Source organism: Lotus japonicus, chromosome 5 (genome assembly GCF_012489685.1).
Source record: "Lotus japonicus ecotype B-129 chromosome 5, LjGifu_v1.2".
Classification (NCBI taxonomy): Eukaryota; Viridiplantae; Streptophyta; class Magnoliopsida; order Fabales; family Fabaceae; genus Lotus; species Lotus japonicus.
The window spans coordinates 41,102,283-41,129,256 of NC_080045.1; the positions used below are offsets into that span (position 1 = coordinate 41,102,283).

At 40.2% G+C, this 26,974-nt stretch overlaps 1 protein-coding gene and 1 long non-coding RNA gene across 3 annotated transcripts; one reads left to right on the plus strand and one right to left on the minus strand.

Annotated features, from left to right (window-relative positions):
- Nucleotides 1-797: 797 nt before the first annotated feature.
- Nucleotides 798-1,316, minus strand: LOC130719559 (uncharacterized). Its single transcript, XM_057570178.1, has one exon. The coding sequence runs from the start codon at nucleotides 1,314-1,316 to the stop codon at nucleotides 798-800; it is 519 nt and encodes a 172-aa protein (XP_057426161.1).
- A 625-nt stretch (nucleotides 1,317-1,941) lies between these two features.
- LOC130720768 (uncharacterized) lies at nucleotides 1,942-17,695 on the plus strand. 2 transcript variants are annotated; one of them, XR_009013235.1, is made up of 3 exons: nucleotides 1,942-2,420; nucleotides 3,127-3,247; nucleotides 17,422-17,695. It is a non-coding gene; the product is annotated as an uncharacterized LOC130720768 (long non-coding RNA). The 2 variants fall into 2 exon arrangements; XR_009013236.1 differs by lacking the exon at nucleotides 17,422-17,695 and adding an exon at nucleotides 5,711-6,703.
- Nucleotides 17,696-26,974: the final 9,279 nt, after the last annotated feature.

A 26,974-nucleotide genomic window follows, 5' to 3' on the forward strand; every position in this document is an offset into this window, starting at 1 on the left:
ATTTCCACTCTAAACAAATTAAAATTTGTGGCGGGCCCCATTCCGCTTAAAATCAATTTAAAACTGTGGAAGTTCCCCATGTCACACTCCCATCTCAAAAGCTATGACCTATTAATGATTTCCTCGTGTTCCACTGCATTACTTTCCAATACGACGCCATCATTAGCAATTACTAAGCTCATCGATCCAGCAGCTTCCTCACCCACCAGGCTTTCCATCTTCCCGATCGTCGGCGACACCGCATCGTCCGGAATTTGTGTCTCAACCCTTTCCTCCAAGCCATGTACCTCTAAAGCCCCATCATCCACATCTTCCTCATCTTCCTCCACTTCTTGTTTCAAAGGTTCACTGAACAAGTAATCCACCTCCACCAAAATATTGTGATCTTGTCCATCAATGGTGATAGGAATTATCTGATTTTCCAGCATCGGAGAATTAGCCACCATTAGAACCCTCGCAACATCAAATCTTGATTTGTTCTTAGTTTCCTCGTCCATGCATACGAAGGCTCCCAAGCTACATATCAATTTAGCAAAGAATTTCTCATCCCAGTATCCAATTGGGACTTTCCATAATTTAACCCAGATCAAGTATTCCTCTGGGAATGTCATTGGCGTTGCAGTGCAAATGGACTCGAAGATAACATTTATCTCTGCACGTCCTTCAGCCATAAAATCTGTGCATTTCTCCTCGGAATTAAACTCCAGGACCTTCTCCTTAGCCCCGAAAGGTTTGAGCTTAATATCACTGTACCCTTTTCTTTGTAACCACCTAAGAATGTCTTCACAGCTTAACACTTATCTCGTTTTAACCACCGCTAATCTGGTCAAGCTCGGGTTTAAACCCACCTTTACCATATGCATTGAGCTTTCTGTTCCGGCTTGTGGATCAAGGTTCTGGCTGCCTTGTGACTTCTTTATTCTCCAAACCTTCTTGATCTTTGGGTTATTCTTAACAGTAGTCCTATACTGTTCTAGTTGATCTTTTCTCTTCCACACTTGTTTCCCTTTTCGTCTCCTGGTAACATTCTCTACCTTCTGAGGGCCTTTGTTTCTGTTGTTGGATCTCCTTGGGTATCTTGCCGGATTGATCACAAGAAAGGACCTATACCACCTCTTCCGATCTAATGCCCTCATTGCCTCCACCCCTTCCTTCTTACTCCAGAAATGAACAAATCCAAACTTGGATGATCTTCCCACTCTTCTGGTTCTAGAAACACTTCTCAATTTACCATATCTTTCGAACAGCCTGCGAACTTGGCTATAGCTAGCTCTATCCTCCAAACCATCAACGAACAGAGAAATCCCCTCACCCATCCTACCTCCGAGTCTTAACTCTTTTAACTAAGTTGGGCGCGCGCGCGCGCACACACACACACACACACACACACACATATATGTATATATGTAAGACCCCGAAATAAATAACTAGATTATTTATTTAATTTCATTATATTGATTGATTTCAAAATATTTTATTTTCTATAGTTTCATTGAAAATAGAAATAATATCACTAGTCTTCTTATTTTCAATAAGCCATAACTTTGGGTTTATTCGATAAGCTCAATTCAACGTTCCGTGAGTTATCTAACAATTGTCTTTTCCTCTCAAATGATGATAAGTAGTATTGTCATTTTCTTATAATTTATACTTAGCTTAGACGCATAATATGACAACGTCATATTTGTTCTAATTGTCTCACAATCATTATTTAGCTCAGTTCTTACTCATTTTCTTGTCCATGGATCATTTTATTTTGCTCAAAGTGATTCAAATTTATATTTCATTATTTCATAGAGTTCCTCATTATTTTTGATATAATATTATATCATCCTTATATTTTTCTCTTAACTCTATGAGCTAAATTATTCGGTGTCTAAATCAATTCGTACCAATTTTAAAAATATCTTCTCAAAATATCTTGAATAAACATCTCACCATCCTTATCCCTCCACCTCATTCTTTCTCTCTCCTCACCCATCAGCAAATCCGTTCCCTTCCTCTCTTATAGCAAGACCCATTCCTTCATTCCATTGTCAATTTTCTCATCCTCTGAACGTTGCTTTCTTTCTTCAAACATTCATTCATTTCTTTTATTTGTCTTTTCTCGTCACTCACCCTCTCTTCGTTTCTTCTTGCTGAAGCACACCACCACCATCATGAAACCATGTGGACAGCACCACAAATCCACTACAACCATGCCATTTTCTTCTTCTCGACCAAGGCTATTATCAAGCTTTCTCCACTTCCAATTATTTCCAAGAAGCCATGCACGCAACCAGCCTTCATTCTTCCCTCTGTTTAACACAGCCGAGAGCTCCTCCATGAAAAAAAAGGGGACAATCACTACAAAGAGAAGGAGCCACGATAGCATAGGCACACTACCACCATCATCTTCATCTTCATCTTCTCATTTTATGGTAAAACTCCTTCTAGTTTCTTTGATCATGTTTTTAGTCAATGAAATTTATTCTCTTAGTTTCCATACATAGTGTTTTCATTAAAGTTATGACTATGAAAATGATTCATTAAACTATGGTTTTTGTTTCCAAAAATGTTGAGTTCTTGTCTTTGTAAAAATTTCAATTAGAGCTTTTTCCAAAGTGCTTTTACAAATGTTATTCCCCATCACCGGATCTATAGATTTCACCAATTAATTTTCTAAAAAGTTGTTTTTTTAGTTAAGTGATTTGGGGAAAAAGGAAAATTTATACATATTTATGTAGACGTGGCCGAGCCTATGGCATGTGTTTTAGGTTTGGAAAATCAATTCTGAAACTTGTTTTTGTTTAGTGAAAATCATAAGTTAAGTTTGAGGACTAAAAGTTTATTGTGGGAAAACCTTAGGACTAAAACACAATATGTTTAGAAGTTTTGGGTTAAACTTGAGTTTTAAAAGTCTTAGAGTTTGTTTGATAAATTTATTAAAATTTGAGGACTGTTTTGCAAAATAGATTTTCTTAAGGACCTTTCTTTAAAACTCACAAGTATCTTCTCTTTGGACTTTAGTCCTTGAAACATAAAGCATATGCATTAACCTAAGTGAGTTAGAATGATTAGCTAAGCTTATTTTGGAACTTTAGATATGACCTTAGAGGCTAAGGTTTAGCATATGTACTTATGAAGGGTACGAATAACGGGAGCGCTTGACGACGAAACCAAAGAACAAAAAAAAGAAGCGAGCCGACACGGGAAAGCAAGGATGTGTTTGGATTGGAGTTGCAGTTTAAGAAAGAAATTGGCTAAGGTAAGGGTAACTCAGTTTTAGAGCGTCTTTGAGTCTTGCATGCTTTAATCGCACTGCTTGCGTTTGAGATGAAGTTGTTTACACTTGATTGACAATTGATTGAAATGTTGGTATGCTTGCTTATGTTGACTGTTTCTAAGGCTTGTGCCAAATGTTTTCTGGAGGCTTCGTGTAAGACCCAAGTTTTTAAACTTATGCTAAGTGAATAAACTTCTTATTCACGATTAGGACTGATGTATTGTGAAGGGAAACCTGAACAAGAGTTTACTAAATGAAATAAATTTATGAAGGAGAAAGTTCAGAAAAAGTCTAAGGATTGTATCAGAATCGATAAAAGGTATAGCACGATCGATTCGCTTAAACCTAGGACAAGAACCTTAGGAAAAGACTATGTTCCACCCTTGGAACACTGTAGGAATTTATTCCAAAAATCTTCAGAGAAATGTTAGAACTTCTCTTATTCATTATACGACAATCGTTTCGAGACGAAACTCTAGAATCTACGAACGTCCGATTCCAATCATCGGAAGTTTGCCGAAACTGAAACCCTGGTATTCCAAAACCCTAGAATCAACCGACAATGAAGACTTTTTCTATTCGGAGCTTCAAATGAAGATTCTACACGCGTATACCCATTTCTCTTGATGATTTCAATCTTTCTTCAGAAGGAAGTTTTCTATTCCGACATCCGATGCAAAAAGTAACTTATCGGGTAAAATAGTTTTTACACCGACTTTGCATTAGCCACCTAAAATACAAGGAAACCTCTGTTGAGTTTTGGTATTATGTCGCCAAAACCTATCTTAGAATTCATGGAGAATGAAGCCGGAAAAATCAGATTCGCGAAACTTTCATTTTCCCGCGTTTTGCCAACCTCTATATATAGCCAAGAAATGAGAAAATATCACAAAAACTCACCCAAAACCCACCCTGTAAGGCCCAAGTTTTTTTAAGCTTATGCTAAGTGAATAAACTTCTTATTCACGATTAAGGTTGATGTAATGTGAAGGGAAACCTGAACGAAAGTTTATTAAATGAAATATATTTATGAAGGAGAAAGTTCAGGAAAAGTTCAAGGATTGCATTATGATCGATAAAAGTTATAGCACGATCGTTACACGCTTAAACCTAGGTCAGAAACCCTAGTATATAGCTAATTTTCACTTTTAGGCACGATGACAGTTAATTCCAAAAATCTTCAGAGAAATGTTAGAACTTCTCTTTTTCCATATATCACGATCGTCTCGAGGCGAAACTCTAGGATCTACGAACGTCCGATTCCAATCATCGGAAGTTTGCCGAAACCGAATCCCTGGTATTTCAAAACCCTAGAATTTCTCGACAATGAAGACTTTATCTATTCAGAGCTTCAAATGAATATTCTACACGCATACACCCATTTCTCTTGATGATTTCAATCTTTCTTCCGAAGGAAGTTTTCTATTCCGACATTCGAGGCAAAAAGCAACTTATCGGGTAAAATAGTTTTACACCGACTTTGCACCGACTTTGCATTAGTTGCCAAAAATACAAGGAGACATCTTCTTAGCTTAGGAATTCCTTTGCCAAAACCTATCTTAGAATTCATGGAGAATGACGCCGTAAAAATCAGATTCGCGAAACTTTCTTTTTCCCGCGAATTTCCACCTTCTATATATAGCAAAGAAAGGAAGAAAAATTCAAATTCTCCTCCATTTTCTCTCTTCAAACCCGCGGCCAAGAACAAGGAAGAAGGAAGAAGAGCTTTTGTTCAAACCTTGCTTGATCGTCGATCAATCAGTTGCTGCTTCAAGGTTTCGAGGTATAGTCGCTAATCCTTACCTCCGATCGCTTTTTCCATAGCTTTTCTGTAGAGTTTTCTGAGTGGATAGTTTATGGGTTTTTGCAAAACTATCCTGAATCTTTCATTTCTGATTCTAAACCTCTTCTACATGTGCCCAAGATCACTTCTGCCGGATTAGATTTTCCGTTATGTCGCCGGAATCAATTTGAACCTAAAATACCCATTTTATGTAGTTTTTGAGTAAAGTTCCAACCTCTAGGCTGAAAACTATCGCCTTAGCTTAGTGCTAGTAGGATTAGTTGTCATAAACGTCGTTGGTGACGTCCCTGCAAAATTTTATTTTTGGGATTTCAGTTTTGAAAATCCTAAGTTAAAAATCATGACCAAAATACCCCTGCGACAGTTTTCGATCCGATAATTTTTCCGAGTTCAGAATACCCTTAGTTACGGCTTATGAAAGCATAGGAACCAAGTTTGATCGAAGAAAAATCGAGCCCCATAATTAGCCAAAGTGGCCGAGCCCTATTAAGGGGGAGGAAGAAATTTCCTTTTTCCGAAAACTTGTCTTTCGCGCTAGATTATCGTACCTTAGAGTATAGATTACTTCGAGTAACCTTAGTAAGTATCGATAGCTTAGTTTTCGATAGATTCTTATAGTATTCTGTGATTTTGTTGTAAAGGTGCTTTTGAGGATTTCTCGGAGGACCAACACTTTGAGTGCGAGGAAGCACTAGTTGATCATTCTGGAGAACTTTCAGGTGAGGGCTTCTCAATGAATCTCTAGTTAATGCTTAGGGTCGTTATTTCGACATTGTTTACTGTTTATGCACTGAGATTGTGTGTGATTGAAAATGTTTTCTGAGGCTTCGGCTGACAATGTAGATGATTCATCTACTGAATGTTTTTGAAGATTGACTTACATGCTATGTGCTATGTGGGTAATCTAGGATGTGTGGTGCATGCTTTATATGCTAAGTGCTAAGTGTTAATGTTGAGATTTCTTGATATATGACATGTTGTTGATTGTGATGATTTAAATATGCTTTACACTGGAAATCTGAGATTCTGAATGGTGAGGATAGCGGGCAGGTCATGCCGATTTTATTTTGAGAGTTTTGAGAAAGTTTGATAGGACGAACGAGGTTCGGGCCTTGATTTTGTTTTAGTGGATCGAGACATCCTCTGGAAGCGACTTGGGATTGGGAGATCCTGCAAATGTATAAGACTTGCGATAAGACAAAATGGAATCTATTTTATAAAGAAAACTCATAAGACCTTAAATAACCTCTAAATCTTTAAGTAATGATAACAACCTCGAAGGAAGGCATTGGAAGTGAAATCTTAATTTTGGGAAAACGAGGAGTGTCGTCGGATCCAAGTGTTGAGTATGTTGTCATTGTGCTGTTGGAGCAGCGTTTGATGTTGTGCTGTTGGAGCAGCGTTTGATGTTGTGCTGTTGGAGCAGCGTTTATTGTTGTGCTGTTGGAGCAGCGTGTGTTATTGTGCTGTTGGAGCAGCGTGTGTTGTGGTGCTGTTGGAGCAGCTATGTGTCGTTATGAAGTGTGTCTTTTGGTCGCAGAATCGACTTTACCTTAGGGTAAGCTTTTAGAGACTTTAACTTCCCTAGAACACGTGGCGACGTGTCGAGTGAGGTCGGAGACGTTGTTTGACTAATCATTTTGCATACATGCAACATTAATGAGGTATTAACACAGGACGTACTCTGGACCTCGTCGGTTTCCAAAATGGTCATAAGACCCGGAATGCCGTGAAAGAGCGTTTGTAGACGTCTCTTGTAGCAGACCGAAATGGCAGACCTACGGGTTTACTGCTGATCTGACTACCCAGTGGGAGTAAGAGACATCACGGGCCGAAATGGCACCACCGTGGCTGGTGAAGGGCTGATCCGATGATGTCCATCCGTTTCCGGATTGCATATTGGTTGACTGGGTTAACCTGCATACATATCACGCAACATGCATACTGACTTAGTTGATGAGTGTGGTTGCTATTTGATAAACTTACTTGGAACATGCTAAATGTTATTATTGTCATTATGATTCTGTGGAACATGCAACCCTAGGAATGATATCTCTAGTTATAAGCCTAAGTGGCTATCTATTATTTGTACCTATTGGGTTTATTATCTACATAGTTCTTTAGAGTTGACCCTCGCGTCTTCTGTGTGTGTTTTGGCGGACAACGCCTTTTGTCAGATGAATATTGCGGACTGGTACACCATGGTCCACCCTTCGGGGGGGATTAGGTATGAGATGATCGATCAGGACGACCCCGGGTCGTGGGTGGTTGACCCCGCGAGCCACCGAGCGACGTATTCGGGGCGTATCATGGAGGATCACGTGGACAGTGGAGGACTCTTGAGGTCAGGAGTGTTGAGGCGATGCTCTATCAGCTTCAACTTGCCACCGGGCGTTCACTGCGGACCAGGATTCGGAGGAGCACCGCCGCCACCGTCATCTTCAGAGGAGGAGGATCCCTCAGAGGAGATTCCAGTGGGAGTGCTTTCGGCAGGGTCTAGTGCACCCTCCGTTGCGATCATCGATGATCAGGGTTCGGGCCCTAAGCCCGTGAGTCCAGCGTCGGAGCGCACTGCGGTTGCGAGGGGAGGAAGGATAGGGTTGGTAGACTTGGTCGTTCTGGATTCTGATTCAGACGACGATCATGCTAGCACATAGTTTCGAGTGTTGGTATGAGCTCCTCGAGTTAGGATTAGTGTAGGAGTAGAGTTTTAGCTCTGACAGTCTTGCTTCATTTGTTACTTAGGGGACAGGGTAGATCCGCCTATAGCTTTTTGTGTGGTTTCCTTACGGGAATCACAGAGAGTTGGTTGGACTTAGGAGGTCTTATTTTCAGGCCATTGGGTCAGCTGATTCTCAGTTTTGAGGGATGGTGTTGCGGGCACTTCACCCTTTTCGTTTGGTCTGTATATGTTGCCTACGGGCGTCGCACTTTTCTTTCCGTCACTGGAGGTTTACTCGTGACGAGGTTACTACTACAGCGGGGGCTGTCTATATATTGTATATTAGTTCTGATTATTGTTATTGTTGGGTTTTATTTAATTCAGTCTTGTCTTAGTTATTATCGAAAAAAAAATATTCACGTTTTTCCGCATTAAGTTTATTTTGGTTACTAAAGTGACGCCACCGAAATCGGGGTGTTACACACCCAAAACCCGCGAGCTTCACAAGAGGAGGAGGAAGAAGAGCTTTTGTTCATTTCTTGCTTGATCGTCGATTAATCAGTTGCTACTTCAAGGTGTCGAGGTATAGTCGCTAATTCTTACCTCTGATCGCTTTTTCTATAGCTTTTCTCTATGTCTTTCTGTGCTCATAGTTTTGAGGTTTTTGCAAAACTATCATGAATACTTCATTTTTGATTCTAAACATCTTCCCTACGTGCCCAAGAGCACTTCTGTCGGATTAGTTTTTCCGTTATGTCGCCGAAATTCCGCCGGAATCAATTTTGGCATCAAATACCCATTTTTAAGCAAAGTCGCAACCTTTGGGCTGAAAACTATCGCCTTAGCTTAGTGCTAATAGGATTAGTTGTCATAAACGTCGTTGGTGACGTCCCCATCCAATTTGCTTTTCGAAATTTCAGTTTTGAATTTCTGAGCTAAAAATATTGACCAAAATACCCCTGCGACAGTTTTTGATCCGATAATTTTTCCGAGTTTAGAATACCCTTAGTTACGGCTAATGATAGCATAGGAACCAAGTTTGATCGAAGAAAAATCGAGCCACCTAATTAACCATAGTGGCCGAGCACCCTAAGGGGGGAGGGGGAAAATTCCTTTTTCGAAAACTTGTCCTTTCGCGCTAGATTATCGTACCTCGGAGTATGTACTACTTCGTGTAACCTTAGTAAGTATTGATAGCTTAGTTTCCGATAGATTCTGATAGTATTTCTGTGGTTTTGCTCTAAAGGTGCTTTTGAGGAATTCCCAGAGGAGCAAGGCTTTGAGTGTGAAGAAGTGTTAGAAGATCACCCTGGAGAATCTTCAGGTGAGGGCTTCTCACTGAATCTATAGTTAATGCATAGGGTCGATGCTTTCGACATTGATTTATTGTTTAAGCACTTGTTTGTGTTTGATTGGAAAAATGTTTTCTGAGGCTTCGGCTGACAATGTAGATGATTCATCTACTGAATGTTTTTGAGATTGACTTACATGCTATGTGCTATGTGGGTAATCTAGGATGTGTGGTGCATGCTTTATATGCTAAGTGCTACGTGTTTATTCTGAGATGTATTGATATATGACATGTTTGTTGACTGTGATGATGTAATTATGTCTTTCACTGATATCTGTGTTTCTGAAAAGTGAGAATAGCGGGCAGGTCATGCCGATTTTATTTTGAGAGTTTTGAGAAAGTTTGATAGGACGAATGAGATTCGGGCCTTGTTATGGTGTTTCATGGATCGAGACATTCTCTGGTGTTATTTGGGGATTAGGAGATCCCGAGAACTTATAAGATTTTGCGATAAGACTAAAAGGATATTATTTTGTAAAGAAAACTCATAAGACATTAAACAACCTCTAAATATTCAAATAATGATAATGAACTCGAAAGGAAGCTTAGGACGCAAATCTTAGTTTTTGGAAAACGAGAAGTGTCGTCGGATCCAAGTGTTGAGAAAGTTGAGAAGTTTTGAGTATGTTGATACTCCTGTGCTCTAGGAGCAGTTGTGTTGTTGGGCTATCCTGGGGATAAGTCCGGGAAACCGGTAGTTTCCGAGTATGTGATACTCTTTGCTCGTTGAGTAGTTTTGACCATCGGATTGAGATGAGTCGGATGATTTGGAGATCATCATGAGTTATGTGTTGTTGTGAAGAAGTGTCTTTTGTCGCAGAATCGACTTTACCTTAGGGTAAGCTTTTAGAGACATTAATTTAGCTAGAACACGTGGCAACGTGTCGAGTGAGATTCGGAGACGTTGTTTGACTAATCATCCTGCATTCATGCAACATTAATGAGGTATTAACACAGGACGTACTCTGGACCTCGTCGGATTCCAAAATGGTCATAAGACCCGGATTTCCGTGTAAGAGCGTTTGTAGACGACTCTTATAGCAGACCGAAATGGCAGGCCTTCGGGTTTTATGTTGATCTGACTACCGTTGTTGTTGGAGTAAGAGGCACGCAGGCAGAAATGGTCCCACCGTTGCTGGTGCTAGGATTGACCCGTTGATGTCCATCCCAGAGGCACGCGAGCGGAAATGGTCCCACCGTTGCTGGTGCTAGGATTGACTCGTTGATGTCCATACCGTTGTTGTTGGAGTAAGAGGCACGCGGGCAGAAATGGTCCCACCGTTGCTGGTGCTAGGATTGATCCGTTTGATGTCCATCCCTTTCCGGAATGCATTGGTTAAATGGGTTAACCGCCATATCATTTCATGCAACATGCATACTGACTTAGTTGATGTGTGTGATTGATACTTGTTAATCCTACTTGATGCATGCTATTTGTTATTATTGTTGTTTATATTCATTGTGGAGTATACAACCCTAGGATGTTATCCTTAGCTATAAGCCTAAGTGGCTATTCTATTATCTGTATCTATTGGTGATATTATTTACATAATTCTTTGGAGTTGACCCTCGCGTCTTCTGTGTGTGCTTTGGCGGACAACGCCTTTTGTCAGATGTCCATTGCGGACTGGTTCACGACGGTTCACCCTTCGGGGGGAACTAGGGTTGAGATGCTGGAACAGGAGCGCATCGTGGTAGCGAGAGGAGGACGCATGGTGTACATAGACTAGGTCGTTCTGGATTTTGAATTCGGACGACGATCATGCTAGCATGTAGGTTTTAGTGCTGGTGTGAGCTCCTCGAGATGGGATTAGTGTAGGAGTAGAGTCTTAGCTCTGAACATCATTTGTTTCTTTGGGGACAGGGTAGTTTCCCACCTATAGCTTTTTGTGTGGTTTCTTTACGGGAATCACAGAGAGTTGGTTGGACTTAGGAGGTCTTGTTTTAGGCCGATGGGCCAGCTTATTCTCATTTTTGAGGGATAGTGTTGCGAACACTTGACCTTTCTTTTGGTTTGTACTTCTTGCCTACGGGCGCTACTTTTCTCACTTCCCGTCACTGGAGGTTTACTCGTGACGTGGTTAGCTACTTACAGCGGGGGCTGTAATTTATATTGTATATTACTTTTGTTGTCTTTCGCAATTGCGTTCTATTTATTTCAGTCTTGTTTATATTATCGACAAAAAAAAAAAATTCAAGTTTTCCGCATTAAGTTTATTTTTGTTACTAAAGTGACGCCACCGAAATCGGGGTGTTACACTTCGGCCGAGTGAACTTATTGAGACGTGTGTCTCCGTTTTCTGAGAGGCTTCGGCCGTTTACTAGTTTATGTCATTACTGCTTTCTAGTGGATAAGACATGGTTATTGTTGATACCTTGATTGTTGTTATGTTGAAATAGTGAGCTGAGTTAGTATGCATTTTGATGTGTTTATGCTTGTTAAAATTATGAATAACATGTGGTTACTCTAAGTTGATTTTTGGTTTGGGGATGTTTTGACTTGCTTGAAGTGGCAGTGGAGTGGATATTTTCAAATGACTGTCCCGTCTTTCGAGGCGTTATCAAGTGGTAGTGGAGTGGATATTTTCACATGACTATCCCGTCCTTCGAGGCATTATCAAGTGGCAGTGGAGTGGATGTTTTCACATGACTGTCCCGTCTTGCGAGACGTTATTGTTTGATTGATATTGTGGAGCCTGTGTGACATATTGTGGAGCCTGTGTGGCATATTGTGTGTGGCCTGTGTGGCATATTGTGGAACCTGTGTGGCATATTGTGTGTGGCCCGTGTGGCATATTGTGGAGCCTGTGTGGCATATTGTGTGTGGCCTGTGTGGCATATTGTGGAGCCTATGTGGCATTTTGTGTGGGGCCTTCGTGGCATATTAAGTGACAGATCAATGGTTTTCGTTCCAGGTGACTGTCCTGTCTTGCGAGACGTTTTTTATTTGACCTGTCTTGGTAGTAGCACATAGTTGTACTACAGGGCACTTATATATTGGATTTGATTTGATTTGATTTATATTGTTAAGGTTGTTGATATCTGTGTAAGATCAAGATTTGGTCATGTGGTACAACTCTATGTTTTGATGATAACAAGTATTTATTTGTGGATGAACAACTATGATACTCTAATGTTTGTCTTGAGTGTTTTGACAAACAGGTTCTGATTCTGACACCAGAAGATATATTCGTCAGAAGTTCTGAAGATCAGAGGATCTGAAGATCAGAGGATCTGAGGATCAGAGGATCTGAAGATCAGAGGATCTGAAGATCAGAGGATCTGAGGATCAGAGGATCTGAAGATTAGAGGATCAGAGGATCAGAAGATCAGAGGATCAGAAGATCTGAGGATCAGAAGATCTGAAGACCAGAAGCTCTGAGGGACCAGAGGCTCTGAAGGTCCAGAAGCTCTGAAGGTCCAGAAGCAGAAGTTACGAAGGTCAGAGGATCCAAGCATCCCTCTGACTCTGATCACCAAGCTTCACAAGTTCCAACACGAAGCATAACTCTGATCAGATGTCATTGGTTAAAGGCAAATGTCTCTATCAAGAAGTACAAGAGCAGTGTACTATTCTGACAAGCCTACCTACCAAGGTTCAGCCACAGCAGGTTCTGGAAGTTCCAGAAATGCCCTCCAACGGTCATATTCTCTCAACAGAAATATCCTTTGCACCTTGGACTATAAAAGGCTGAAGAAAAGAAGAAAGCAGAGAGAGAGAAACCAAGAGCTGCAATACAAGAAAAGATTCAAGCCTCTACTTTCTTCATCTGTTCTTATTTAGTTTACACTCAGCTTATTTAGAAGCAAACCTTTGTAAACACCAATCTCAAACAGTTGTTTGATTTTCCTTAAGGGACCGGGTAGGTCAGTATCCTTAAGAAGACTAAGAGAGTGAATCTTAGTGGTGATTCCTTTAGGAGATCAAGGTTGATCGGATCCTAGAGAAGACTAAGAGAGTGAATCTTAGTGATAGCTAAGTCAGTGTATTGTTAGTCACTTGTAGGTTTCAAGTGCAGTTGTAACAATTATCTGATTAGTGGATTGCCTTCATTCTAAGAAGGAAGAAATCACCTTAACGGGTGGACTGGATTAGCTTGAGGGATTTATCAAGTGAACCAGGATAAAATACTTGTGTGCTTCTCTCTTCTCTCTATCTCTATCCGCTGCACCATCTATATTAGAGAAACCGAAAAGATTTACTTTAAATCTTAAGGGGAAAGTTTTTATATTGAAAACGCTATTCAACCCCCCCCTTCTAGTCGTTTTTCACACCTTCAATTGGTATCAGAGCGCAAGTTCTGATTACCACACTTAACAGTGTTCAGTAGATCCGGGCCAGTGTGAAAAACTCATGGATTCCACCACTACTACAAGCAAATATCAATACAGTGCAAGACCACCTATCTTTGATGGTCAGAGATTTGATTTCTGGAAAGACAGAATCAAAAGCTTCTTTCTTGGCTTTGATCCTGATCTCTGGGATTTTGTTGTTGATGGCTACACCCCTCCTGTTGATGTACATGGTGTAAAGATCCCAAGGAAGAAGATGAGTGAAGATCAAAAGAAGGAGTTCAGAGATCATCACCGATCAAGAGCTATTCTGCAAAGTGCCATTTCATATGAAGAATATGAGAAAATCACTGATCGTGATTCCGCTAAGTGTATCCTTGATTCCTTAAAGATGACACATGAAGGAAACAAGAAGGTGAAAGAATCAAAGGCGCTGTCCTTGATCCAGAAATATGAATCCTTCATCATGGAACCTAACGAATCCATTGAGGATATGTTTTCCAGATTTCAGTTGCTCGTAGCTGGAATACGACCTCTCAACAAGAGCTACACAACTAAAGATCATGTCATAAGGGTCATCGGATGTCTTCCTGAAAGCTGGATGCCCTTGGTGACTTCAATAGAGCTCACAAGAGATGTTGAGCATATGAGTTTAGAAGAACTCATCAGCATACTGAAATGTCATGAGCTGAAGCGCTCTGAGAAGGCTAAATCTGAGAAGTCAAAAGCTCTCCAAGCTGGAGCAGAAGAATCTGAAGAAGCATCAGAAGATTCTGATGAAGATGAGCTGACTCTTTTATCCAGAGAGTTCAACTGCATCTGGAAGCACAGGCAGAGCAAGTACAAAGGCTCTGGAAAGGCAAAAGGAAAGTATGAGTCCTCAGGCCAGAAGAAGTCTTCAATCAAGGAAGTCACATGCTTTGAGTGCAAAGAATCAGGGCACTACAAAAGTGACTGTCCAAAGTTGAAGAAGGACAAGAAGCCAAAGAAGCACTTCAAGACGAAGAAGAGTCTGATGGTGACATTTGATGAATCAGAGTCAGAGGATGTTGACTCTGATGGTGAAGTCCAAGGACTCATGGCTATTGTCAAAGACAAGGAAGCAGAGTCAAAGAGAGTTGTTGACTCTGACTCAGAATCAGAAGGAAACCCTAACTCAGACGATGAAAATGAGGTATTCGCTTCTTTCTCTACCTCTGAACTGAAACATGCATTGTCTGATATCATGGATAAGTATAACTCCTTATTGTCTAAGCATAAGAAGCTGAAAAAGGACTTATCTGCTGTTTCCAAGACTCCTTCCGAACATGAGAAAATTATTTCTGATTTGAAAAATGATAATCATGTTTTGATCATTTCTAACTCTGTGCTTAAGAACCAGATTGCTAAGTTAGAAGAAATTGTTGCTTGTGATGCCTCTGATTGTAGAAATGAATCTAAGTATGAAAAGTCTTTTCAAAGATTCCTGGCTAAAAGTGTAGACAGAAGCTTAATGGCTTCAATGATCTATGGCGTAAGCAGAAATGGAATATATGGCATTGTCTATTCTAAACCTTCTGAAGTTGCTGCATCATCTCTTAAGAAAGGAACTTTCTCTATGTCAAAATATCATGCTCAAATTCCTTTATATTATCCTGTTGAAAGATCCAAAGTTGTCAGAACTTCTGGGCTAACTAACAAGAAAGGACCCAGAAAGTGGGTACCTAGGGATAAGATTATATATGTTGCAGATATCTTCAATAGGTCCATCGAAACTCCAACCATGGAACCTGGACAGTGGATGCAGGCAACACATGACGGGAGAAAGGCATATGTCCCAAGATCCAAAACTTGAACCTGAAGGTGAAGTTAATCTTGGAGGCATCAGTAGAGTAAGATTTGGTCAAGTCAAAGCTAGCTGAAAAAGCTTGTAGAGATGAGCATGACTGTTTCAGATAGAAACAAAGACTCAGAACTTGTCAAACCAGAAGCAACAACATCAGAAGATGCTACTACAACTTCTGACTTGCGTCATCAGAAGAAGAGTAGGTTCCTAGCTTCTCTTTCTGAAGTATCTGAAGATGAAATTTTGTCCAGAACGGAGATGTCACCAGAACCTCTGGACTTTGACACTTCTGCTCTCATAAGAAGATATACTAATCAGCAGCCAAGTATCCCTTGGTATTCCTTCTGAGGGGGAGTATTTCGTCTTATGCTCTTACTATTTTTTTCCCACCTTCATTCTTTTTGCTTATGACAAAAAGGGGGAGAACTTATAGTATCTTGACAACTCCAACTTATAGTATCTTGACAACTCCTATATTATTTAGCTCAGAATCTAGATATTACTAACGTTGATATTAAGTATTAGATTCAGGGGGAGCTTAGCTCAGAATCAAGCACGAGTCTTGGATTCAGAAGGAGCAAGATAAACTATACACATCAGGATAAGTTTTAACTCTGATACCTTATACTCTGAGTGTATTCAGTTTATTTGTTTAGAGTTGTTCATCAAAATACATGGTTTTGTCATCATCAAAAAGGGGGAGATTGTAAGATCAAGATTTGGTCATGTGGTACAACTCTATGTTTTGATGATAACAAGTATTTATTTGTGGATGAACAACTATGATACTCTAATGTTTGTCTTGAGTGTTTTGACAAACAGGTTCTGATTCAGACACCAGAAGATATATTCGTCAGAAGTTCTGAAGATCAGAGGATCTGAAGATCAGAGGATCTGAGGATCAGAGGATCTGAAGATCAGAGGATCTGAGGATCAGAGGATCTGAAGATCAGAGGATCAGAGGATCAGAAGATCTGAGGATCAGAAGATCTGAAGACCAGAAGCTCTGAGGGACCAGAGGCTCTGAAGGTCCAGAAGCTCTGAAGGTCCAGAAGCAGAAGTTACGAAGGTCAGAGGATCCAAGCATCCCTCTGACTCTGATCACCAAGCTTCACAAGTTCCAACACGAAGCATAACTCTGATCAGATGTCATTGGTTAAAGGCAAATGTCTCTATCAAGAAGTACAAGAGCAGTGTACTATTCTGACAAGCCTACCTACCAAGGTTCAGCCACAGCAGGTTCTGGAAGTTCCAGAAATGCCCTCCAACGGTCATATTCTCTCAACAGAAATATCCTTTGCACCTTGGACTATAAAAGGCTGAAGAAAAGAAGAAAGCAGAGAGAGAGAAACCAAGAGCTGCAATACAAGAAAAGATTCAAGCCTCTACTTTCTTCATCTGTTCTTATTTAGTTTACACTCAGCTTATTTAGAAGCAAACCTTTGTAAACACCAACCTCAAACAGTTGTTTGATTTTCCTTAAGGGACCGGGTAGGTCAGTATCCTTAAGAAGACTAAGAGAGTGAATCTTAGTGGTGATTCCTTTAGGAGATCAAGGTTGATCGGATCCTAGAGAAGACTAAGAGAGTGAATCTTAGTGATAGCTAAGTCAGTGTATTGTTAGTCACTTGTAGGTTTCAAGTGCAGTTGTAACAATTATCTGATTAGTGGACTGCCTTCATTCTAAGAAGGAAGAAATCACCTTAACGGGTGGACTGGATTAGCTTGAGGGATTTATCAAGTGAACCAGGATAAAATACTTGTGTGCTTCTCTCTTCTCTCTATCTCTATCCGCTGCACCATCTATATTAGAGAAACCGAAAAGATTTACTTTAAATCTTAAGGGGAAAGTTTTTATATTGAAAACGCTATTCAACCCCCCCTTCTAGTCGTTTTTCACACCTTCAATCTGAATTGATGTTGTATTGTTGATGATTGTTTATATCTGATTTGATTTATATTGTTGAGGTTGTGGATATCTAGTTTGATTTTATGTTGTTGATTTTGCTGATATCTGATTTAAATCTATGTTGTTGATATCTGAATTAAATTTAGGTTGTTGGATATATGTCGTTATCTATCTTGAATTAAGTTGCTAGCTTATGTGCCATGTTATGCACTTAAACTTTAATAACATGTTTTTTCCCTTTTATACATGGTAATTACATGGAGTTAACCCTTTCTATTTGCTACTTGTTGTTTGGGCGCTTAACGCTATTAGGCGACGGAGAACCCTCGAGGGAGCTTGACCTTCGTACGAGTCGGAGAGGAGAACTTGAAGAACTGTGGAAGACTTGAAGAATAGAGTCGGGTGTAGGGTTAGAGCCTTGGGTTACAGAGCTAACCATTATTGGTTTAAGCTTGCATAATGATTTTAGAAATTTATATTTGGGGTTTCGGGTACTAGCCTTGTTCAAGGTTTGATGTAAATCCCTTTGTAGTTGGGAGTATGCATGACATGTTTTGGAAGTACATTTGAAAAGAAAAAAAAAATACTCGTGTTTATATATTCTTTTGGAAAACGTTGCATATTTATTTTATTAGATTGTTACCGTAACCCCTGAAATTCGGGGTGTTATAATATATATATATATATATATATATATATATATTATAACACCCCGAATTTCTAACATGAGGATTTTGACATGGATGAAGAATTTCTGAATGGTGACCTGGTTAATATTCTCCAGAAAGTCTTCGCAATTGTTGTTAGGAGCAGGATTGGAATCAGGTACAGAAGAATCATCTTCCTCATAATTTCTAGTCAGTTTTTCTAAGATAAGCTGCTGACTATTTTGGATTTGTTTGAGACTTTTAACCTCAGTCTTGAGGGAATTGACTTCAGATTGAAGGTCTTGAATAGTGACGGGTTTGACCGTAGATTTCTCAAGACGCTTGAAAGTATCTCTAAGATTGAATTTATTGGTGGTTATAGGACTTTTGGGAGGCCTATCTTCAAGAGTAGACCTGAGGCGTTCCAAATAGATTTTCTTTTCCTCAGGATCAGGGATAGAATTAATGGCCCTGAAGAGAAGGTCTTGTTCATTGGTCAAAGTGTTGATGGACAAGGTATTGACGGAAGATGATGATTGAGAATCATCATTCTGAATTTGATTTAGGTCTTCAGAGACCTCAGAATCCGAAGGATTAGATTCTTCTTCATCAGAAGTTTGAATGAGGAGATTGTTGATCTTGTCCTCGATCTCAGGCTCAAGATGAAGCTCAGAGATTCTCCTTTTGAGTCTGCAATACCTGCTAATATGGCCCGGCTTGCCGCAGTTGTAGCAGGTAACATCTTTTCCTTGAGAGGGTCTAGTCTCAGGAGGGTTCTTTGGAATTTGCGAAGATTGGGGTTTTGATCTAGGCTTGGGTTTCCTATGATCATTCCTGCTAGATCTCTTTCTCCATTGTTGTTTGGGAGGAGGATCTTGCTTTCTGGGTTTAGGTTTCTTGGGACAACCTTGAATTCCGAATTGTTCGCAGAAAGTACCCAAATCCCTGCGATTCTGAGACTTCTCCTTAGTGAGTTGCTGTTGGATTTTGTCATCCTGACAGATTTTGAGAGCAACTCTTTGAATGATAGCTATGAGCTGTCCATAACTAAGGGTGTGATATGGGATTTCTCCCCCCGGATTTTGGCTTCTAAGTTTCTCACGAACTTTGTCGCCAAAAGATTTAGGAAGACCGGCCAGGAATTTCTCTTTCCAGAAGGCTTGTTGGCTGTCTTCACGGGTGTAAACCCTGGTCAGGAAGGTATCCTTATACCATCTGAAATCACCCAAAGATTTGCACTTCAGATTGGACAAAAGATCACCAGATCTGTCCTTGATGAGGGAAGGATCTCCAACAAAATGTTGGGCTATGGTAAAGATTAAGGAGTTGACAGCATCAGAGATGAATTTGCCATCTTCCATGATAGGATTACCTTCTTCATCAGTCTTGACAGCGGTCAAGATCTGATCCTTCTCGTCTTGAGTGAGATAATTATCCCACCAACCTTTGAGCTGGCCACAGAAACCAGCAACCAAGACTTCAACGATAAGAGATTCAGGACAATTGTTGGCGGTAACATAGGCAGTGGCTACCATAGTCATATTTTGGAGGATTTTGGTGATGCCATACTCGTTTTCACCATCAATATTCCATTCATAGACATTGTTGGCACTGAAGCTTTTGAAGTTTGAAGATTCTTCTAAAAGAAGATCAGGAGCAGTAGCTCTAGGATAGTAGAGCTTGGTTTCTTTTCTCCACTGATTCTTAGAATTGTGAATGACAGTATTGACCGGAATACTCTTGATAGATTGAACGTCAGACTTCATAGATTGAATATCAGAATCAGACTCAACCTTACCATCTTCAATATTATTTAAAGAAGTAGAGGTATTACGAGTAGAAGTACGAGTTTTTGGAGGAGGAGGAGCAGTAATAGTGGGATTAGAAACTGCTTCCGGAGTAGGTTCCGGAGTCTCAGGAGGTTCCGGAGTCTCAGGAATAACTTGTTTGAGAAGCTGAAGTTGCTCTACCACCTTTTGGAGGAGCTCATTGTCAGATTCCTTTTTTGCTCGAAGAGTTTGAGCCGAGTGTCTGGAACGGCTACTGATTTGAAAAGGTTTGAAAAGAGGTTTTTCAAGTTGACATCCTTTAGGGATATCAAGATTAGAAGAGGAAGGTTCAATCTTGACCTTTTCTTTTCCTTTCCTGGAAGAGGAATCCTGCACTTGGGATTCTCCAAGAATTTGAAGATACTTATTGGTATAATTGGATTGTTCCATGAGGTCTTTGATGTCTTTACCAGTGACATCACCTTCTTCTTTCCTAGTCTTGAAGGGAGAAGCTAGGACAGGTGTAGATTGAGCTCCTTTAAGAAGGAAAGGAGTTTTAGGTGGCAGGTTAGAAAGGGTTTCTTTTCCATCCTTATGCTGCCATTTAACCATGTCAATTTGGAAGGGGTAAGATTTCCAATTCTTGTTGGCATAATCTTGAAACCATTCAAAAAAGAAGATGTTTTGCTGGGTTTTCTCAAGGAACCCATAGAATTTTTCTTGGATCTTCTTTCTCTTTTCACCCTGATACTTTGCAAAGAACCATTTTCTTTGCTGAGTCCATCGGTCAGAGTAGAAATCTGCCTTGATACTTCCTTTGTCGATGACGAATTCAGTAGTGATTGCTCCAATGAAATCAGAAGTTTCTCCAGGGGTTTCTAGAGAAGAATACGTTGGAGATAAGGTGGATTGATGATCTTCATCACCCTTGTCATAGGTAGTCTTGACAGGAGTGGTATTGACATATCCAGCTAAATGGATAGTAGATCCGTCATGAGAGAGGGAAGGTCGAGCATTAGACTCAGGCTGGTTCCTTCTAGTCATAGAAAAAGATCTTCTAGACATGGCGGATTGGAAATCATTTGAGGACGTCCTAATAGATCTAGGGATAGAGAAGGAATTTCTCCTATCAAAGATGAGATCTACTTGGCCAGATTGGTGTTGGATGATTTCACGAAACTCAGGAGTTTCAGCAGGTTGGGCTGGAGTAGCCTTTTCCAAAGACCATTTTTCTGGAAGGGTGATATCACTCCATTGGATGGTTTTGGGCACAATAACATTGGCCTTATCATAATCTGTGAGGAAGAGGGTAGTTTCTCCAGATTTCTCACAATTGGTTCGCAAGAAATAAGATTTGATAGAGTTCATTACCTTGTATTGAACCCTGTAGATCAAAGAGATTGGAATGGAATCTTCTTTCATATCAAGGCCGTGAAGCTTGATATTTAGGAAGAGGACATCAAGGATGTTTTTATCTTCCAGACTAACAGTTAGATCTGGGAAGCAATTGAAAAAGATTGGTCCATTACTCAGGCTGGTTTCAACCGTTCCTAAGAGGGAGTCATGGAATTGATTATGTCTAACATCCCTAAGACAAAGGAGTACAGCGATGTCAAGAGATTTCCTGGTTAGGGGTTTAAGACCAACTTGAACACTACCTATATGAAGATAGTTGAAGTTCTTGCTGATATGTTCTTTGATGCTTTTCTCGGAAAGCAGATGGATGTAAGATCAAGTTTTGATCTAGTAGTACAACTCTATGTTTTGATGATTACAAGTTAACCTTTTGATATGAACAATTGTGGTACTCTAACGTGTTTTTCTGAGTGTGCTATTTACAGGCTCTGACCCTGACTCAATTTCACACAAATCAGAAGCACTGTGTATAAAGGGTAACCCAAGCAACGCTTTCGCATTCACCATGTTCAGTATGAACAGTGGAAAAGCTTCAGAAGATCTGAAGCTATACAAACTCTGATGAGGACTCAGTCGCTAGAAGCTCTGATGATCCAGAAGTTCTGACAACCAAGAAACACTGAAGGTTCAGATGTTCCGATGGTGTAGAAGACTCTGAAGATCCAGAAGCTGAATAGTGGAAACTCTGAAGTCCAGAAGCAAGAAACTCTGAAGGCCATGTTCTTCCCTCTGAGTTCAGAATCAGAAGATACAATGGTCAGAGGATCTGTGCTTTCCCTCTGACTCTGATCAACCTGCTTCACAAGTTCCAATACGAAGCATTCCTCTGATCAGAAGTCTCCTAGGTTAAAAGGTCAAGTCGCTATCCAAGTACAAAAGCAAGTGTACCTTCCTGACGACCTACCTAACGTTCTCAGCCACAGCAGAAGCTGGATTTTCCAGAACTGCCCTCCAACGGTAGCATTTCCATGCAACGCTCAACCCTAATCCTTGGAGTATATATAGAGGCTGAAGATTGAAAGAAGCGGCTAGAAGAAAAAAAAATATACAAGAAGCAATACACACGCGCAAGACATATTCTAAGCTTTCTTTCATCTTGTAATTTATTTTAGTTTACACTCAGCTTATTCAGAAGCAAACCCTTGTAAACACCAACCTCAAACAGTTGTTTGATTTTTCCTTTAGGAGATCAAGGTTGATCGGATCCTAGAGAAGACTAAGAGAGTGAATCTTAGTGTGAGCTAAGTCAGTGTAATTGTTAGTCACTTGTAGGTTTCAAGTGCAGTTGTAACTCTTACCTGATTAGTGGATTGCCTTCATTCTAAGAAGGAAGAAATCACCTTAACGGGTGGACTGGAGTAGCTTGAGTGATTTATCAAGTGAACCAGGATAAAATCCTTGTGTGCTTTTCTATCTCTATCTTTTGCACTTAGTTCTCGAAAAGATTTGTTAAAATCTTTAAGGTGGTAGTTTTTGTACTGAAAACGTTATTCAAACCCCCCCTTTCTACCGTTTTTCATACCTTCAATTGGTATCAGAGCGCAAGTTCTGATTACCACACCTAACAGTGTTCAGTGATCCGGGCCGGTGTGAAAAACAATGGCTGCCACCACCAGTGAAACTCAAAGAGATGGTTACAACGCAAAGCCTCCTATGTTCGATGGTCAAAGGTTCGAATATTGGAAAGATAGACTGGAAAGTTTCTTTCTGGGTTTCGATGCAGATCTCTGGGATATTATTGTGGATGGCTATGAGCGTCCAGTTGATGCAGATGGCAAAAAGATCCCAAGGTCAGAGATGTCTGCAGATCAAAAGAAGCTGTACTCACAACATCATAAAGCAAGAGCAATTCTTCTAAGTGCTATCTCCTATGAGGAGTACCAGAAGATTACAGATCGTGAGTTTGCTAAAGGCATTTTTGATTCTCTGAAGATGTCTCATGAAGGAAACAAGAAAGTCAAAGAATCAAAGGCATTGTCTTTGATCCAAAAGTATGAATCCTTCATCATGGAGCCAAATGAGTCCATTGAAGAAATGTTCTCCAGATTTCAACTGCTTGTAGCTGGCATACGTCCTCTCAACAAGAGCTACACAACAAAAGATCACGTCATAAGGGTCATCAGGTGTCTTCCTGAAAGTTGGATGCCTTTGGTGACTTCAATAGAGCTCACGAGAGATGTTGAGAATATGAGTTTAGAAGAACTCATCAGCATTTTGAAATGCCATGAGCTGAAGCGCTCAGAGATGCAAGATCTGAGGAAAAAGTCCATAGCCTTGAAATCCAAATCTGAAAAGGCTAAGGTTGAGAAGTCAAAGGCTCTTCAAGCTGAAGAAGAAGAATCTGAAGAAGCATCAGAAGATTCTGATGAAGATGAGCTGACTCTGATCTCCAAGAGACTCAACCGCATCTGGAAGCACAGGCAGAGCAAGTTCAAAGGCTCTGGAAAGGCAAGAGGAAAGTCTGAATCCTCAGGTCAGAAGAAGTCATCAATCAAGGAAGTCACTTGCTTTGAGTGCAAAGAATCAGGGCACTACAAAAGTGACTGTCCAAAATTGAAGAAGGACAAGAAGCCAAAGAAGCACTTCAAGACCAAGAAGAGTCTGATGGTGACATTCGATGAATCAGAGTCAGAGGATGTTGACTCTGATGGTGAAGTCCAAGGACTCATGGCTATTGTCAAAGACAAAGGAACAGAGTCAAAGGAAGCTGTTGACTCTGACTCAGAATCAGAAGGAGATCCAGACTCTGACGATGAAAATGAGGTATTTGCTTCCTTCTCTACCTCTGAACTGAAACATGCTTTGTCTGATATCATGGATAAGTATAACTCCTTGTTGTCTAAGCATAAGAAGCTGAAAAAGAACTTATCTGCTGTTTCTAAAACTCCTTCTGAACATGAGAAAATCATATCTGATTTGAAAAATGATAACCATGCTTTAGTTAATTCTAACTCTGTGCTTAAGAATCAAATTGCAAAGTTAGAAGAAGTTATTGCCTGCGATGCCTCTGATAGTAAGCATGAATCTAAGTATGAAAAATCTTTTCAAAGATTCCTGGCTAAAAGCGTAGATAGAAGCTTAATGGCTTCAATGATCTATGGTGTAAGCAGAAATGGAATGCATGGCATTGGCTATTCTAAACCAATTAGAAATGAGCCTTCTGTGTCTAAAGCTAAATCCTTGTATGAATGCTTTGTTCCCTCTGGTACCATATTGCCTGATTCTGTACCTGCTGAAGTTGCTAAAAACCCTCTTAAAAAGGGATCTTTCTCTATGACTAAATATCATGCAAATATTCCTTTAAAATATCATGTTGAGACACCCAAGGTGATCAGAACCCTTGGGGTAACTAACAAAAGAGGACCCAGAAAGTGGGTACCTAAGGACAAGATTATCTATGTTGCAGATATCCTTGATAGCTCCACTGAAACACCAATCATGGTATCTGGACAGTGGATGCTCGCGTCACATGACGGGAGAAAAGCGTATGTTCCGAGAGCTGAAACTTAAGCCTGGAGGCGAAGTTGGCTTTGGAGGAAATGAAAAGGGTAAAATTATTGGTACTGGTACTATTTGTGTAGATAGTAGTCCATGCATTGATAATGTTTTATTGGTAGACGGCTTAACACATAACTTATTGTCTATAAGTCAATTAGCTGACAAGGGTTATGATGTTATATTCAATCAAAAGTCCTGCCGGGCTGTAAGTCAGATCGATGGCTCTGTTCTGTTTAACAGCAAGAGGAAGAACAACATTTATAAGATCAGATTATCTGAGTTGGAGGCTCAGAATGTGAAGTGCCTTCTGTCTGTTAATGAAGAGCAGTGGGTATGGCATAGACGGTTAGGGCATGCCAGTATGAGAAAGATTTCTCAGCTGAGCAAGCTAAACCTTGTCAGGGGCTTACCCAATCTGAAGTTCGCTTCAGACGCTCTTTGTGAAGCATGTCAGAAAGGCAAATTCACAAAAGTCCCTTTCAAGGCAAAGAATGTTGTCTCAACCTCAAGGCCGTTAGAACTTCTGCATATCGACCTGTTTGGACCAGTGAAAACTGAGTCTATAGGTGGCAAGAGATATGGGATGGTTATCGTTGATGACTATAGCCGCTGGACATGGGTAAAGTTTCTAACCCGCAAGGATGAGTCTCATGCTGTGTTCTCTACCTTCATTGCTCAAGTGCAAAACGAGAAGGCTTGTAGAATTGTGCGTGTCAGAAGTGACCATGGTGGAGAGTTTGAGAATGACAAGTTTGAGAGTCTGTTTGATTCCTATGGAATTACACATGATTTCTCTTGTCCCAGAACTCCTCAACAAAATGGTGTTGTTGAGAGGAAGAATAGAACTCTTCAGGAGATGGCTAGAACCATGCTCCAAGAAACTGGCATGGCTAAGCACTTTTGGGCAGAGGCAGTAAATACAGCATGTTACATTCAGAACAGAATCTCTGTGAGACCAATTCTGAAAAGACTCCTTATGAATTGTGGAAGAACATAAAACCCAACATTTCTTATTTTCATCCTTTTGGCTGTGTTTGTTATGTTCTCAATACTAAGGATAGATTGCATAAATTTGATGCTAAATCTTCTAAGTGTCTATTACTTGGTTATTCTGATAGATCTAAAGGTTTTAGATTTTATAATACTGATGCTAAGACTATTGAAGAATCTATTCATGTTAGATTTGATGATAAGCTTGACTCTGACCAGTCAAAGCTAGTTGAAAAGTTTGCAGATTTAAGCATTAATGTTTCTGACAAAGGCAAAGCTCCAGAGGAAGTTGAGCCAGAGGAAGATGAACCAGAGGAAGAAGCTGGTCCCTCTAACTCACAAACTCTGAAGAAGAGCAGAATCACTGCAGCTCATCCTAAGGAATTGATTCTGGGCAACAAAGATGAACCAGTCAGAACCAGATCTGCCTTCAGACCCTCTGAAGAGACCTTGCTGAGTCTGAAAGGATTGGTGTCCTTAATTGAACCCAAGTCCATAGATGAAGCTCTTCAGGACAAGGATTGGATTCTGGCCATGGAAGAAGAATTGAATCAATTCTCCAAGAACGATGTTTGGAGCTTAGTGAAGAAGCCTGAGAATGTCCATGTTATTGGAACGAAATGGGTATTCAGAAACAAGCTAAATGAGAAAGGAGATGTAGTCAGAAACAAGGCAAGGCTAGTTGCTCAAGGCTACAGCCAGCAGGAAGGAATAGACTATTGATTTCTTTCTCAGTAAATCACAACATAGTTCTACATCAGATGGACGTAAAGAGTGCCTTCCTAAATGGTTATATCTCAGAGGAAGTCTATGTTCATCAACCCCAGGTTTTGAAGATGAAAAGAAACCAGACCATGTGTTCAATTGAAGAATCACTCTACGGTCTGAAGCAAGCTCCCAGAGCATGGTATGAGAGACTTAGCTCATTCCTTCTGGAGAATGAGTTTGTAAGGGGTAAAGTAGATACAACTCTCTTTTGCAAGACTTATAAAGATGATATCTTAATTGTGCAAATTTATGTTTGATGATATTATATTTGGTTCTGCTAATCAATCTCTATGCAAAGAATTTTCTGAGATGATGCAGGCTGAATTTGAGATGAGTATGATGGGAGAATTAAAGTACTTTCTGGGAATACAAGTTGATCAAACACCAGAAGGAACATAATATCCATCAGAGCAAGTACACTAAAGAACTTCTGAAGAAGTTTCAATATGCTGGAATCTACAGTGGCCAAGACTCCAATGCATCCAACATGCATTCTGGAAAAAGAAGATATAAGTGGTAAAGTATGTCAGAAGCTCTATCGTGGCATGATAGGTTCACTTCTGTACTTAACTGGCATCTAGGCCAGACATATTATTTAGTGTTCATTTATGTGCTCGTTTCCAATCAGATCCAAGGGAAACCCACTTAACTGCTGTAAGAGGATCCTAAGGTATCTGAAAGGCACCACTAACCTTGGCTTGATGTATAAGAAAACATCAGAGTATAAGCTTTCAGGTTATTGTGATGCTGATTATGCTGGAGAGAACAGAGAGAAAA